A 16,556-nucleotide genomic window follows, 5' to 3' on the forward strand; every position below is an offset into this window, starting at 1 on the left:
TCAAACCTCACGAGATTTTCACAAACGTAGAGTTACCATGGAGACGCGTCCGAATTCTAGAAGTGTAACGTGAAGTAAAACCAAAGGAAAATTTGGGATATTGTGTGTTTTGATAATTCATTTGATGAATGATGAGTATGAGTTGTAAAATAGTTTCTTCTGTCTAAACCGTCTCGATAAAGGATTTTCAAGCAGCGTCACTTTTGGAGTTGAGATGTCGTCACACACTTTTCATGATGGGCAGGTCAAAGGTCAGAGGGCTTGTGAAGTATCTGCAGTAAGGTGAAGGATGTTGACATGAAGACTGAGTTAACACGTTGATGATGTAACTGTTGCTCTAGTTTCAGCTTTTAACAGTGAAACAATCAGGAAACCGTTTAACCTGAAAACTGAACCTCATTTTATTTTATTTTGGCTTTTCTTCTAAAAGCAGGCACATTTTGTGAGCTGTAAGACTGTGAGAACCTGGTTTAAACCAGTCTGTCCATGTCTTTAAAAATTGGGATTTTCCTGTGAAAACAGGTTAAAATGAAATTATCTTTATTATTATTCATTATTTCTGGCCAGACTTCCTTCTTCTTCCACTTTATCTTGACTTCTTCACTTGCAGTTTATCTGCTTATCAGCGGCATGAAGGCAAAGTGGGTCAAAAAGTCATTTGAAGAGCTGCTGGTCGGGGTCCGTCTGAACGAAGCAGAACTCCTCCACGGCCGATCCCGATCCTGCCGTCCAGCAGCTGTTCCTGCAGGTGTAAACCAGCACCGTCCCAAACTCCAGCCCTGCGTCAGCATCTCCGTCCCACCTCTGCAGCACGCTGACCAGAGCTGGCATCAGCTGCAGCTCGAACGTCCTGGATCCTCCGCAGGACCCGCACGCCGAGACCACCCGAGCCATGTCGGACGGCGGCTCGGAGATGAAGAGCGGATCCCCGCCGCGACAGTACCGCAGGATCTGCTGAGGACACGGCGAGATCTTCTTCATGAACCTGGAGAAGATGGCGTCTCCGTGTCGGGCGCTCATCTTCTCGTACTTCTCCTCTCCGCTGCCGCCCTCCAGCTCTCCCACGGTGACTCCCTCTCTCCTCTCGTACTCGTGCAGCAGCTGCTGAGCGTGCAGCAGGTCGTCCTCCTCTCCGCCCAGGTCTGACTCGTCCTCCACACTGATGAATAACGGACGGAGGACGGGGACGTCTGCCGGGGACTCTCCCAGGCGGAGACCCTGAAGCCGGCTTCTGACGTCAGTCTCACTGGCTGCTGGACAAAAGAGAAAAACTCAGAAAAATGAGCCAGAGCTCCTCTGACAGACACAAAGGACAGCAGCTGGTTCAATCTGAAAATCTGACATCAACCAACCAGCAGCTCTGACTTCAGTGTCCAGGCCACATCTGTCCTGATGCTGAAGTGCACTAATATGCTGTGACCCTGCATTAATATGTCTTCAGTTGTGAAATGATACCCAGTGAGAATTCGCTCCATGCAGCTTTTAGCCTATTCAGATCAATGTTCAGGCTCAGTTTCCATAAAAGCTCCAAACAGACATTCAGGAGACTTTTCAGAGTCCAGAAGACTCATCAGGTGGACAGAAACTACTTCCATGTTGTTCTGTGTCAAGGAGCACTCAGATCATTTACTGCAGTACCAAAACAAGTCAGTTACTCAGTTACAAGTCCTGGTGTGTCAGTAAAGTGTTCCTGTCAGAGTTTTTCTGTGTGCTGTTTGTGGATTCACGACACTTCATCCTTCATTTCATCACAAACATTCAACATCAACGCAGCTGGAGATCCGTTTTCACTGGACAGGAAGGACACTGAGGAGTAACAAGTAACTAAAGCTGAAAATGTAGTGAGTAAAAAGTACAATATGTACCTCTGAGTTGTAGTAGAAGTATAAAATGGAAATACTCCAGTAAAGTACAAGTACCTGGAATTTGTGGAGTACAGCACCGTAACTGAGAGTATAATTCTGAAATTGTCCATTCTGTGATGAATACTTTTACTTGAGTTACTTTATGTTGAATAGTTTTATGCTGATATTTTTACTTTTGAATGAGTATATTTACACTGTAATAGTAGTACGTTAACTGAACTCACAGGTCACTACTTCTTCCCTACCCTCTGCTTCAGGAGCTGCTGCCTCCTCTTGCACCTCCTTCGCTCCTCCCCATCCATCATCACTGTCCTCCACCCCCCAGTCATCAGCGGTGTCACACCAGTCCGTGGCCGCCAGAGGAGCCTCCTGAGCCGGCGCTGGCCGCCTGGCTGTCTGCGCTGCCGCCACCTCTGCCTCCAAACACTGAGATCGCAGCACCCTCCAACACCCCGAGCCGCCGCTGCACTTGGCACCTGCGCACGCGAACAGGTGGAGGTTTCTGTGGTAGGGGGAGGACTGCAGGGGGCAGTACACCTGGACCACATGGGCTAACGGGGCTCTGCAGTGACCGCAGAGGGGAGACTGCCGGGAGATGACTGGCAACCAGTCCGGCTGACCCCCGACTTTGTTGGTCAGAAAAGAGGAGTGGTGCCTCGTAGGCTGGAGCTCTCCATCACACACACCGATCAGAGTGCACTCCTGAGCTCGTGAAGCCATCGATAACATGCTAGAATCACGGACCGGAAGTCCAAGTTAGCGTCTGCGGTCCGTTACCGAAACATTTCCGCCAGCTGGATGGTACGTGAAGTTCCAAGGAGTACACAAACATTTTGAAATATGGTTGAAACTAACAGTGATCAGTCTGATTATTAGAAAAACTTCCTACAAACAACAAGACGTTTAAACTGAAGCCTGTGCGTTAAATGTGTGAACCCGCCTGACAAGTTCCTACCGGAACCTTTCAGTTAGTTAAAGAAGGCCAACGGATGAAAACGGCTGTGCGATCACTTCAAAATGTGCACTTTGTTGTGTTTTATGTTTTATTAAAGGTCACCTTTCAAAAGAAAACAAACAACACTGACTTATGATTTCCGGTTTTGCTGAATGCGCACAGTTTCTTAACCCTGTGTCGGTCGTCCACCGGCAGAGACGCTCTGAAAGGCCCCTCCGGAGCTGCTAAGCTCCTGTGTTCTCCGGAGGTGTGTGGTGGCCGGTGGAGGCTTCCGTTCAAAGATGCTTTTGTCCAAATCCAGATTTTAAAGCAGTTTGATCAGCACTGACAAGTACAAAGCTGATCACTGTGGGGTCGCTGAGACCAGTTATTTTTACTGGACTGAAAAATTGTTTTCCTGTTCTGTTAAAACAGAACCTAACTGTAATAAAAGCTATTTTTTTAAGGAACATTTGCCCCATTTAATTGCTTTTTTTATCCTGTCAGAGCTCAATTTTTGCAGTGTATTGCTGTGACAACAGGTGTTTAAAATGCTTTTTGATTATTCTTAATGTGTGTTCATAAGCGGTTTCACTGGTTTATGTCAGGTTTCTCTGGCTAATTGGAAGTTTCACTAAGAGGTTTTAATGGTGTGTAAAAGATTTCAGAGGATTTACTGGTGTATGATGAGAAGGGAAACGTCTTCACTTGACGTTGATTCAGCCCCACTTGGATAGCATGTCCTGGATGACTGAGAATCATCACAAACAACTTACAGGAACATGAAATGGCCTAATCTGCAAATTATCTGTAAATCATCTGTAAATTACCTGTGCAATAATCAGTGCAATCCACCCTGTACATAACACTAGGCAAATACAATTTATAATTTAAGATACTGTCTATTTTTATTACACTCTTTTGTATATACTTGTTTTTATTGAATCTATCTTTTACTGGTGCTGCTGTCAATTGGAATTTCCCCTTGCGGGGCTAATAAAGGTATATTGAATTGAAATAGGGCCCCAAATACACATATTTTTTGTCACAGGTCACAAGTTGGAAACACCATAGACTCAGACGTAGACTTTATTGATCCCAATTTGGGAAATTGTTCCGTTGCAGTAGCAGTATAAACATACAGACAACCACAAAATATATACAGCAAAGACGAACAAGGATGAGAATGAAAAACTAAGAAAAATGATGCTCTCTAACTAAGCATATGAAATTCTTAAAATATAAACATAGAATAATCGCAATTATCTAAAAATATAACAAATTACAAAAACAAGAATAACGACTGGTTTAATGTTGGAAAATGCAGTTTTTTAAATCAACTTATCAAATGCATTTCCTCCTTCACCACACCTGATTCAAACGAGCGGCTCGTCATCAAGCTCTGCAGAGGCCTGATCGTTTGAATCAGGAAACACCTGAAACATGCGGGGGGGGGGGGCTCAAGGACCGGAACTGAGAAACACTGCTTTCATGCAAAACTTCAGGGGAAAAGTAGCTGTCAGATAAATGTGAAAAGCACAGTAATTCACTTCTGAATGTGGAAGTATGAAGTAGCATAAAATGGGAATACTTGAGTAGAGTACATTTAAACGTCGAGACTACAGCGTCGGTGCTCTGAAATGATCTTATCTTTTTCACTTTAACTGTATGGATGAGCTCCATGAGATCCTCTGATGAGCAGCAGGTCAAACTTTTCTCATATCCGTTGAAATATCTCCTGGATGTGACGTGGAAGGCGGCTCACCTGGCCGGCGGCTCACCTGAGGAGTCCTCATGACTTTTCCTTTAGTGCCATGAGATAGTTTTGAGAAAAATGTCTCAACAATTGTTGGATGGATTGCCATAAAACGTGTTATTTCACATTTGAACTTGTCTGTATCTGGATAAAGCCTTCGCTCTTCAACTCCTACCACCACCATTGACTTTATTAGTTTTAGAAAAAACATACACAACACCTATGTCCAGGTGGACCAGAAATTGGCCTTATAACACTGACTCTTGTTGTCTCCTATCCTGAACCTCGTGATGTGCGAAAATCTCATATGTATATATGTGTATATATGTGTATATATGTATATATGTATATTTGTATATATATGTATGCATAATGACTGACTCTAATTGTGATTAGCTGCTGACGTTCGCCTCGCACTGCCGACATGTTGGACCTGTTTCTGGTCTTTCTCATTAATGTGAGAAAAGCGACTGCTGAGCTCTGTGACTCCGATGTAATGTAAATACATGAGGGCAAGACTGGGCTGAACGACACGGTGGATTTGCTCTCTGCGCATTTCACCGCAGTTTGTTCAAGGTTTGAAAGGAAAATGGCGGAAGGCGCCAAATGTTCAGCTTTGCTGTGATTATTTCTGTTCTGAGGACTGTTGGCTTTGCTCTGTAATTGACTGAGTAAAAACACAAGAACACCTATGTGGAAAAAGAACAATGGCTCCACCCGGTCACCTGGGAGGTACGTGGTGTCTCCGTAACGACCGCTAACATCCATGATATGGACAGTTTCCACGGAAGTAAAGTTAACGGCGACGTTCGCCTCCAGTTTTCTCTTTTAGTACACCGATTCTCCGACTGTTCCCGTTTAGACGTTCGGAAACAGGTAAAGTCGTGTTTTTAGACGGAAGTCAAACGGAAAAAATACAGAACATTGTGTAAACGAACAGCTGTCACATTCATCTTCATATATTTTGATGTCGATTTCAGTGAACGATCGCGCCACAGGTAAGCTAACGGTAAGATGAGCAAACGTTAGCTAACGGTAACATTGGCGCTAGCTAACGTTAGCTAGCTAGGGCTTAGCTAACGTTAGCTAGGTAGCTAACAGGCGCCAATTAGTGTGAGGTGTCAACGTGACTTCAGTCCGACGTTAAATGACTATTTAGCTGTCAGTCGTTACTTGGATTCGACATTACAATAAAATGGAAGCCTTCCTGTTGTATTTTGCTGCAGTGTCTCTGTTTGTTTGTGTTTGGTTTGGACAGACGGAGCCACAAACATGCTGACAGTTTCACTGTTGAAGGTAAGTGAACGTTTCAGTCAGCTAAACGCTAACGTTAGCAGCCGATGCGTTAATTGTGTGTGAGCGTAAAAGCTGCTGGTCAGCATGAAGATAAACCTTCGACGGTTTTAGTGAGTAACGGTGGATGAACTGTTTGGTCATTGAATTGTACTGTGTTTGGTCATTTTAAAACTTGTATTAACTGTTAGCTTGTGTGACAATTTACGTGCTTCAAATATAAAGTTCAGCTAGTAACACTGTGACAAGACAATGCAGCTAAAGAGAAGAGGACAGAAATCTCCAGAAGTTCGTAGTAAATGTGTCCTGTAAACCCCATCAAATCTATCAAATGTGTGTTATGTGACTAGTTGTGACCCTCTGTGTATATTAAAAATGAGTAATTCTTCATTCACCGTCAGTGTCCTGAAATCTGGACAGTATTGGACCAGAAATGCAGTTTGTGAATTGAAATAAAATGAATGTGCACTTCCTGTCAGTGGCTCCTGAACGTTTAATCTCTGTTGATTCTCCACATGTTGTGTTCTTGGCTACGTTTACATGGACACCCTTAGCGACAGCCTTAATGCGAGTATGGTGGAGCACATGTGAACACCATACTTGATTATGAGGACTATAGGACTGGAATTATTGTGAATGTGTGAATCTGCTAAATTGGGCCCAGTTTCTTCTGGCCTCTGCAGGTTGAGAACCCATCCTGCCTCTGGGGTCGGGTTGTTCGGGGTCCCGGCGATGATGCAGAGACCACACAGCAGTATGATAATCTGCTGACTCAGATGAACCTCTTCTACCATGACGTCACTCATGACCTGCACAAGCTGAAGCCCACGTCATTAGAGGAGGGACAGGTAATGCAACACTTGATATTGGTCCCTGTTTTTGCACACCTGATCCAGCTCGGGGACACATTCTTGCGGCAACCTCATTGGACTGGAGGTGGACTGGGTGTGTGTGTTCCTGTATTTCCCCTCAGGTGTGTGTGGTGTACTGGTCAGTGATGAAGTCATGGTGTCGGGCTGTGGTGGAGTCCATCATTATGGACTCTGTGTCCTGTCGGGCTTGCTGCCTCCTGGTCGACCACGGAGAACAGCTCGTCGTATCGTCGGACCAGTAAGACCAGAACAGTCCCGGTCTTCCTCGACACCAGAGCACTACCATTTTACTGTATTAGTCCAAATACACTTTCCAGTACTACTTTCACGGCTGTACGTTAACTTTCTTTGCATGTAGCTCTGGTGCTGCAGAGGTCTGAAGTTTTGCATTATAGGCCACACAATTGTAGTAGGGGTATAAAACCTCCGTCAGCGTCCCTAAAAACCCCCACGTGGAGCAGTGCTCATGCCTGAAACAGTCATGTGACTGGAGAAGGACATTAATGTTTCATACAGGTCACCATCCAACCCCAAAAAGTGCTTGACACAGCATCAGAGTGCAGCGACAGAAAGAAAACATCCACAGATCACACTTCAAACGAGCAGGACGAGTCTCAGTTTTTTTTTCCTCTTATCAGTGATTGATGCAAACAAACGTGACGCTGTTTAGCTAAAACTAGAATCTAAAAGACGTCTTCAGGGTCTGTGAGCAGACATGGCTTCATTCAAGGGCTCAGTATTTAAGGATTGAACTGGAGTTGTTGTTCCTCGTCCACAGTTAACCAACAGAAATCCTTTTTCCGCTTGGTCAGTAAATGTTCCTTCCCATTTTGTCCTCGCATTATCTTTACTTTAAGCTAACACAGTTAAGCTAACTTATGTCAGGGGAAAAAGATGAATGTCTGGATGAAAGTTATATATCAGTAAGATGCTGAAAACCATCATGTCTTCTTAAACATCTCTATGAGATCAGAGCTAAATTTTTGTTGATCAACTATCTTGTATAAACATGCAGCTCCCAGTCATTCATTTTCATTTTGATAATTGACACTTGTACAAAACTGTCAGGTTTACAGTGTCTAACGGCTGCTCTGCAACGCTGTATTTTGGTACGTGATGTGTGGCTTAAAATATACACGAGCCAAATGTGAATATTTCATCATAAATGGAATTAAAAGCAGAATTATGAAGCCTGCCAGAAATGTATGTTTAACTTTAGCTTTCAATTTAACTATATCACAGCAGCCAGTTGACATGAATGCTCTGACTACAAACATCCAGACGAGTGATTCACCACCATCTATCTAACACACACACGCACACACACACACACACACACACACACACACACACACACACACACAGAAACAGTGTGTGATCGAGCATCTGTGCTGTTCTCTTGTGTTTTCTGGAGGATCCGAGTTGCTCTGCAGAACTTCCTCCAGCTGCCTTTCTGGGTGAGGAGGTTCCACTTGGCGGGAATCAAACCCACAACCCTGCGCGTGTCTGTGCGCGAGGAGAAGGCGGCGCTCGTGTAAGACGTCTCGCTGCTCACCTCAGAGCTGTTGGTGGATTTGTGGTCCGTGATAAACACTTACTGGGTTTCCGGTCTGTAAAGACGAGTCGCTCTGAAGCGCACTCACCTGTCCCTGCTTTGTCTGTGTGCTGTGACGTGGACACATGCAGTATTCGTACTGTGATGTTTTTTCTTCTCCTCTGCAGTCCGTCCACTCGGTGGGACAGCTCTGCTACACTCTACCTGCACAACCTGCTGAAAGGTGACAACAGCAGATGAACAACAACTGCAGGGTTTTTATTGTCTGTACATTTTACAGCGTCTTGTGCCTTGCAGTGCCTTGTGTTTGGACTGATGTTTCCACGTCTTTTGAGGCTTCACCATGAAAGTTTGCTTCCCTCCATCAGCATCGACTTGGGCGGAGGCCGTGTTGCTTGAGTCAGAGTCAGACTCCACGTCCATTGAGCTCTACCTGACTGTAGAGAACATCAAGGTGAGCTTTGGCTCCTCAGTGCAGGATTTAGTCACATAATTCAGAAAAGGAGCTTCAGACAGTTTGAACTCAGAGCTCCATACAGACATAATAATAATAGATAAATAATAAAGGTATATCTTATCTTAAATACGGAAAAGATCATACTTAAGATCTCACCTCTGAAGTTTCCTCTTGAGACAAATGAGCATTTTCCTCTTAATACTGAGGACAGCGTCCAGTTTTCATCGGCCTGTCTCGCCTTTCTGGCATGTGTTTGAAAGTTATTGTGTGTTATTTTTCACTTACATTTCATTTTGCTGATTGTTCAGATCTGTGTGAATGACGATCTGGTGGCCAAGAAGTTTGCGCTTTACATCAGAGAGTCAGCTGGCGGCGGTGGCGGCCTGGATGAGGTGGACCAGTTTCCTGTCATGTTATACTCCGGCATCTTAAACCAGACTGTCTGCACGAGCTCAAACAAGCCAACAGCACAAAGCCGACCACCTCCAGGTAAACACATATATCCATACATACGTCTGTCAGGATGAACGTGGACGTCACGGTGGCCTGAACTAGTTGACACCATGCCACGTTTTTGAAGTTTTAAAGTTGATTCTTGGCCTTAGAAACAGCAGTTGACCAAAAAAAGAGTTTCTGGAGCTTTGCTTTGCTCATATCACATCATCACTAGCGGGGTGGAGTTTTCCACAGCTGTCATGTGATTGCACATGTTCGAATTTCCATTTTAGGGAAATTTTAGGAACTTTCAGGCCGATGTGGACAAAAACTTGTTCCGGTTTTGGTCTTTGTGTATTGAACGCTGGATTTGTGTTTCATGTGCTTTTACAAACCACTCTCTCATTTATGCACGGATAGTGAGCTCACATATTTTCCTACTGTAAATCTCAAAGGTACATTTTTCACAGTTACCGTGAAAATTCCAGAATTTGTCGTTCACGCAGCAGCTTCGACGGCCTCCCCAAACGCTATAGTCCAGCTGATTAGAAATACGATTGGAGGACTGTGAGGAAGCTGCTTATCGCTGTTATGTTATTTCCTACTACAAGGTCTTTCTATGTTCCATTATGTCAGTTTTTGCACATCACCGAGGACCTCTCCTGGACAGAGAACAACACTGCATCACTGACTGAGAAAGCCCAGCAGAGCCTCTGTCCGTTCTTCGTCTGTGATGAAGTTGATGCTTGCTTTCAGCACTCTTTTCATGTGGCTAAGCTTTAATTCCAGGATGACGTGAACTAGTGTTGTGAATCTGTTTTTACATTCACCCTGACTCTAATCTGTTGAACCCTCAGTGATGTCACACAGTTTGGCAGCAGGTGATTGGCTGATGGCTCCCTCTACACTTCAGGTCAGCAGCTCTGCTCACTGTGTTTCTGTCAGTTCTGCAGTAAACATCCACACACCCTGACCTCTGACCTGTCTGCTGCTTTAGAGCCAACAACACCAGCCGAAGACTTATGAGGAAAGCAGCAGGTCAAAGCTGACAGAAGAGCAGCTGTGTCCAGGCAGCCAATCAAAGACTGACTCAGATACAGTGGCAGCGGAGGGGTGAGCTCACATTTGATTCAGGTCTGCCGTTTCCTGTTGAACAGAATAACGAATAGGGACGAGTTGGGTCGTAGCGAGTGTAGTTGACTGACCTGTTTTCATATGAAGTGACTCCTCAGAGGACACAGACTCGTCTCTGGCTGCAGCTCTGACCAAACACCTCCACCTGTTCAGATGAGCGTGTGAGCATCCGAGCAGCAGCTGAGTGTGTTTGTGTATGAATGGGTGAACGAAAGGCCACTGTTTAAAGCCACTTTCCTGATGTGAAGGTCATCACGGGACTGAATGCAGTCCCGCAGGGCTCCTGCTGGCGACCAGAAGTCCGAGTGTTGATTCATTCAGGTCATCCCATTGAACGATGGGTCTCCATCAGCATGTATTTTAAAATGAGGTTTCACAGACTCTGCTCCTCAAGACCAGTAGCAGTCTTTTGTTGTCAGTGTTTGTTTGTTTGCCTTGACGGTAACTTCGCTCTCTGAGGTCGTCACCTGAGGCCTGTACCATAAAGCTTGATGAACCTAGCCGGGCTTCCTCTTACTTATCGGGCTTCACTTAACGAGACATCCGCCCTCCGGATTTTCGGTACCATAAAGCCGGCTATCAACTCACTAATTCAATTCAGGCTTGTCCAATCCAGATCTGAGCGCGCTCACATAAAAAGGGCGGAGTTTGCTGCATGCGACCAATCGCAAACATGGAAAAATCAGCCCGAGCCGCATATTTCACTACGGAGGAGCAAACAATAATAATTAATGAATACGAGGAATACAAATCAATAATCCAGGCGAAAAGCAACACAGTTGCAGCTGCCAAACGGCGCAAACTGTGTCAATGCGTAAGTTAGTGCCATTATAATATTACTTCCCCACTATGACTGCACTTGTATATCTGACTGCAGGAACATTTGTGTGTTCCATAAATGTATGTGTGTATGAAATTTTTCGTTATGGCATGTGATCGTAGCCTTATTATTTCAGATGCAGCCCGAGTGGAGCAAAGAGAACATGGGAGCAAATCAAACATAAGTATAAAAATATACTTCAAAGTGGCCAGTACGCTTACTATATCTTATACATGTAGCATATGTATATGTAGGCCTACATGTTGGAGGCTATATACAATACAATATACAACGGCAAACATCCCAGGGCTTAGTCTACATTATGCAAATTACACATCCACCTTGCTTACCTGCGATGTCATAAAAGCCCTCTTTGATGCATTGCGTGGGCAGGTGGCCGGGAAACACCACGAATGCATCGACAAGCTCAGTCAGGGCCCCCGCGACTTTATGAATAGCTCTACATACTGTGTTTTTCCGAGGTTTTCGGCATCGCCAACAGAATACATAAAGTACCTATGAATGAATGAATCAATCCATGATTTACTTAAACAAATAATTGATTCATGGCATTTTATCTGTGGCTTGCTTGTAACCCATCCAACGAGGGATTTAAAGACATCATAATAATTACAAACATCACTAAGAAATATATTACCTGTGGCAAAAAACCTCAGTGCAATGCACACTGTCTGCGGGACTGTCAGCGCGTGGTCGCGCTGCGTTACATTACTGATGGAAGGCTCCAGCAGCTGACAGATGTTTTGTAACCCCTCTCCCGAAAACCTGTACCTTTCGTACAGTGATTGTTCAGACAATTCGAACGGATTACAGCGATCTCTAAATACTCTCTTGCGCCTGAGTGCTCTTCGCACAAGCTGTGCACCAAGATCCACCGGGTTCTCATCAAACGGACAGGCCATTCTCCAAGAGAACTGATTGGTCAGTAGGTGGGGCTTTTATACCTGCTGAGCTCTTATCCTGAACTGATCCTGCTCCGGAGCAGGTTAGGTGTTCAGCATAGGTTACCACGGCAACGTAGCCCGATAGAAAGTAAGCCACCTTTATGGTACCGAAAAGCCAGGGTTAAGCCTGAAGTTATCTCACTAAGCCGTAATCCAGCTTCATGGTACAGGCCTCTGGAGTGATTCTCAGGTAACAGGTGTGACTCGTCAAAAGTTAATTAAAGGAATTTCTTTTCTCCTTAATGAATTAGTTGTGCAGAAGTAGTGTAGGTATACAGTACACAAGCTGATTCAACTACAGTAGGAATCCATATTACGGTAGAACCACACGACTGAGGAAGAGACGACGTCCATCGTTACTTTAAGACCTGAAGGTCAGTCAGTCCAGCAAGTTTCCACAACTTAAATGTAGAAAAGCATGAACGACCACAGAGAGTAAAGATGCATCAGATCTAAAGGAGGCTAACTGAAGAACCTGAAACAGAAAACATACTTCCCTTGGTTTTTGGAACCTGATGGACCGAATGGTTTGTTACAGAGAACTGTTGGAGAAGTTGTCAGTGGAATCAGTTTGAAAAAGAGCAGGCACGTCCAAAAAAACCTTGGCAGGCGAGGGGATGAACCATCTATCTCCATCTGTCCTGGGCTGACTTCAACCAGTCAGATCAACAAAGCCTTCACTGCTGCTGTTTGCTCTTCTTTCACTGAAGAAATACTCTCCAGCTCTCGTAGAACTGATGCTACAGCAGCATCTATGCTAACCTCTCACACACCGACACCGTGGCAGTAGCTGCCAGTAGCTCCTCCCAGGACACCGATTGGTCCGGATGGATGTGTGACTTGAAGCTTGGCAAGATGGATTCTTGGCCTGCCTGATCTCGTGTAATCTTGTGATCTTGCACATTCGCCTTGCGTGTGTGTGACCCATTTTGCTTGTTGTTAGATGTGATTAAAAGAATCAAAATGCATTAAAATTAGGGATGTCCCGATCAGGTTTTTTTTGCCCCGAGTCATTTGATTTTGAGTATCTGCCGATACCGAGTCCCGATCCAATACTTCTATAAAACATTATGAAACGAACTAAGAGCAGAGAATAAGATCCAGGATGTCCCTTATTTTTTTGTGTGTTATGTGTGTCCTTTACTGTCTTGCCATTGTGATAAACTGAAACAACGTATGTTCTGAGTTTCTGTTGCCACGGTTACCAACTAGCGTTTGAACCAGCACGATTGTTCTCGTCGTTTACTTTGAAATATTTCCACACAGCAGACATGAACGCAGCAGCAGATCACGCGCCTCAGCTTCAAAACAAACGGCTGCGTGCTGCCGTGTTCCGCATGCGCTGTTCAGTGGCGTCTGTCACAGACACAGACCGGCCTGTAAACGTTGGTAGTTAATAAATCCATCCATCCATCCATTATCTATACCGCCTATCCCTTTCGGGGTTGCGGGGGGCTGGAGCCTATCCCAGCTACAATGGGCGAGAGGCGGGGTACACCCTGAACCGGTCGCCAGCCGATTGCAGGGCGGTAGTTAATAAATACTATTTTATTCTCATTTATTTTTAATCACTAGCCCATATATTGTAAATGTGATTAACAATAACAATAAATATACATATATGTATATATATTATTTATCCGATCGGATCGGGATGTAACGTCCGATCCGATCAAGTCTGCAGTCACGTGATCGGCCCCGATTTGCAATCACTTGATCGGATCGGGACAACTCTAATTGAAATGTATGTATTCATGAAAATGGAGTTCTTATCTCTAAACACTCGATTTTGCCTCATTTCTGTATTAAACGCAGTAAAATGTTCCGACCTGTTTTTATTTTGGGATCCTGTCACCTTCATCATTACTGTAGAATGTGCAGGTGTGCTCTTTGATTGGCTGATCGTGACCTCTGATGGCCCACAGGTTGCTGACGTCTGTGAATGGTGGCAGCAGCTGTCAGCAGGCGCCTCTCAGTGTGAGTACATGTCCAAAGTGTTTCAGCCTTCATGCAGAGCTTCAAAGAGCTGAAGCTCCAGTTCAGTTTTCAGTATGTTTGCACACTCAGGTACAAATCTCTAAACTCCAGGTGGTCTAATATTTTCCTGAGCAATAAATTTAAGACCTCACCCCCTCAGGTCAGGGAGCATGAAGAGCTCAAAGCCCGGCACCATGAAGAGAGGACTGCAGCCTCCAGCACCTGCTCAGGACAAGAAGTGTATGCTGCCAGCACACTTTCAACAATCAATCCAGTTAATTGACCGAAGCCCCGCTGGGACGGGATTAAGATTACAGGGGAAATTACAGAAGAATGAAATGACCACGCTGCTCCTCTGTCATTTGAGTCAGCACTCTGTACAGCACTTTAAGCATGGCGATATGACAGGATAGAGGGAGTCCAAAATCCTGCTTCTCAGAGTCATAACTCATGAAACACGTTGATGTCGTTCAGTGTGACTTCCTCTTCCAGAAAACATCATCAGTCTGACGTTAAACGTCCAGAAAGCCACTTAGAAATCCTAGAAGACGATGCAGTACTTTAAGTTTTCTTCAGTATTGTATAGATACACAACTCTTTTCACTTTTCAGTGAAATGTTCTGCACTCGTTGAACTCTTTCCTCACATGAAACGTCATCAGTCACAGCAGCACTTCGTTACAGTGGGAAGGTGAGCAGTAAAGATGCTGCTCTCTTTATATTGCAGCACTGTGAACAGATCAGTGGAGTCGGGACCAGCAGAGACATGTCGGAGTGAAGAGGACTCTGTCTGTTCACGGTGAGCTGCAGCCCGGACGGGAAACAGGCCGATCGTTTCGCTGAGTGACGCGTCAGCAAAGATAAACAGGACAGTGTTTGATAATGGCCATGAACATCTGGTGACTTCTTGGGTTTCTACAAAGTCTCAAAGTTTGAGGAAAGCACAAATAAGATTTCAACTTAAAAAAAAAAAAAGTATGAGTGCATCTAAGTGTAGAAAACTGTTGAATAGATTCCAAGACAATTAAATGTGTTTTCTTGTAAAATAGTATCTTAACGGGTAAAAACACATGATTTTTTTGTCATTAGTAGATATCTGAGACGTATGAATTCTGTCTGTTGTGTCTCGTGTAGCCTTTTGGAATGGTTGAACCCTGAGCCTTTGAACCACGATCCAGATGCTGCAGACGACGTGGTATGTCCTCTCACTTCATTTCACACTTTACAGTCAACAGGTTGTGGAGTTGTGATCTGAAGGTTGTTCAGCCCAACAACCCAAAGCTGTTGGACTTCATTCATCAAGCTGCCTGTAATGTTTCTGTCCTCACTTGTTGCTCCAGTAGACGGACAGAATGTGTATCTTTTGGGATGGTGAGATGCGACCTAAAATAATATTCAGTAGATAGTGTGCAAAGCGCCACCTCAGCTTTTTCCACAGAAGTGCTCGAATGCTTATGTTTGTGGAGGTGATGTTTATTTCATCTCAGGTGCCTCTTTTCCACTGTAAAACTCTGCTGGAAACCCCAAAATGCAGCTGCTCACAGCTTAGTTTAGTTGACATGTTGCGTCCACTGTGCTGCTGATAATCAGCCGTTTCAGCATCACGTGATGCCAGAATGCGCCATGCAGGTTAACGTCTTTATCACGTTAACACCATAGTTACTGTCTGCTTTGTCTTTGTTTCTCCTGCCTCCTGACTGTCCTCAGCTCCTTCCCAGTGAGCCCAGGAGGAGTGACATTCTGGTGCACTCTGCTCTCCCAGTCGAGCCCTGCAGCAGTCTGGACGATGCCCCCATCACAGATGGTCTCCGCCTGGTAAACAAGTTTTGTTTGAGGCTAGACCTAAAAATGAGACAAATCTAAAATAAAAAAAAGAGAGAAATTGATTGCATGAGGCATCAAAAGAAAAGCCAAGGTCTGGAAAATAATGAAAAAATACAAAGGATAGAAAACTTCTGGAAAGCTCTGCAGATTGTTAGGAGCGAAGGACAGGTTCAAAACGCAGATGGACAGGTTTGATACAGTGGGGGAAATAAGTATTTGACCCCTTGCTGATTTTGCAGGTTCGCTCATTTACAAAGAGTGCAACGGTCTATAATTTTAATGATAGGTTCATTTTAACAGTGAGAGACAGAATATCACCAAAAAAGTGGAATACGACATTGTATGCATTTTAGGAATTTATTTTTGGTCAAGAATAAGTATTTGACCCCCTGGACAAACAGCATGTTAGTATTTTGTAGAAAAGCCAGTATTGGCCAGCACAGATGTCAAACGGTTTTTACAGTTGGTGACAAGGTTTGTGCACATTTCGGCAGGGATGTTGGCCCACTCCTCCAAATCATTCAGGTTCCGAGGCTGTCGCCTGGCAACCCAAATTTTAAGCCCTCTCCAAAGATTTTCTATTGGATTCAGGTCTGGAGACTGGCTAGGCCACTCCAGAACCTTGATGTGCTTCTTCCTCAGCCACTCTTTTGTTGCTTTGGCAGTGAGC

The 16,556-nt window shown here is 44.6% G+C and overlaps 2 protein-coding genes across 4 annotated transcripts in view; one reads left to right on the forward strand and one right to left on the reverse strand.

Annotated features, from left to right (window-relative positions):
• Positions 1-197: 197 nt before the first annotated feature.
• pdcd2l (programmed cell death 2-like) lies at positions 198-2,649 on the reverse strand. 3 transcript variants are annotated; one of them, XM_070972488.1, is made up of 2 exons: positions 2,111-2,649; positions 198-1,250 (listed from the first exon to the last, which is right to left on the reverse strand). In XM_070972488.1, exons 1-2 carry the CDS (start codon positions 2,592-2,594, stop codon positions 655-657), a joined length of 1,080 nt encoding a protein of 359 aa, XP_070828589.1. In that variant the 5' UTR covers positions 2,595-2,649; the 3' UTR covers positions 198-654. The 3 variants fall into 3 exon arrangements, with proteins under 3 accessions (XP_070828589.1, XP_070828588.1, XP_070828587.1); XM_070972487.1 differs by having other exon boundaries at positions 198-1,253; XM_070972486.1 differs by having other exon boundaries at positions 198-1,253; positions 2,090-2,649.
• Positions 2,650-5,795: 3,146 nt separating this feature from the next.
• tdrd12 (tudor domain containing 12) overlaps positions 5,796-16,556 on the forward strand; it is a 31,913-nt gene continuing 21,152 nt past the window's right edge. Inside the window, exons 1-12 of the mRNA XM_070972965.1 lie at positions 5,796-5,851; positions 6,532-6,696; positions 6,822-6,958; positions 8,135-8,254; positions 8,443-8,498; positions 8,644-8,729; positions 9,041-9,221; positions 10,025-10,080; positions 10,165-10,280; positions 10,389-10,457; positions 15,197-15,257; positions 15,770-15,877. Of these exons, the coding sequence (XP_070829066.1) occupies positions 5,828-5,851; positions 6,532-6,696; positions 6,822-6,958; positions 8,135-8,254; positions 8,443-8,498; positions 8,644-8,729; positions 9,041-9,221; positions 10,025-10,080; positions 10,165-10,280; positions 10,389-10,457; positions 15,197-15,257; positions 15,770-15,877 (1,179 nt within the window). The 5' untranslated portion in view covers positions 5,796-5,827. The remainder of the gene's footprint in view (positions 5,852-6,531; positions 6,697-6,821; positions 6,959-8,134; positions 8,255-8,442; positions 8,499-8,643; positions 8,730-9,040; positions 9,222-10,024; positions 10,081-10,164; positions 10,281-10,388; positions 10,458-15,196; positions 15,258-15,769; positions 15,878-16,556) is intronic.

The sequence above is a fragment of the Chaetodon trifascialis genome, chromosome 10 (genome assembly GCF_039877785.1).
Source record: "Chaetodon trifascialis isolate fChaTrf1 chromosome 10, fChaTrf1.hap1, whole genome shotgun sequence".
NCBI classification, from domain to species: Eukaryota; Metazoa; Chordata; class Actinopteri; order Chaetodontiformes; family Chaetodontidae; genus Chaetodon; species Chaetodon trifascialis.

What these genes read in the sequence shown, in the direction of transcription:
- pdcd2l (XM_070972486.1), bottom strand. Translation starts at nt 2,594, where the DNA reads ATGTTATCGATGGCTTCACGAGCTCAGGAGTGCACTCTGATCGGTGTG. An exon ending in TAGGGAAGAAGTAGTGACCT is followed by an intron (nt 1,254 to 2,089) that starts GTGAGTTCAGTT and finishes TCTTTTGTCCAG; the next exon opens with CAGCCAGTGAGACTGACGTC.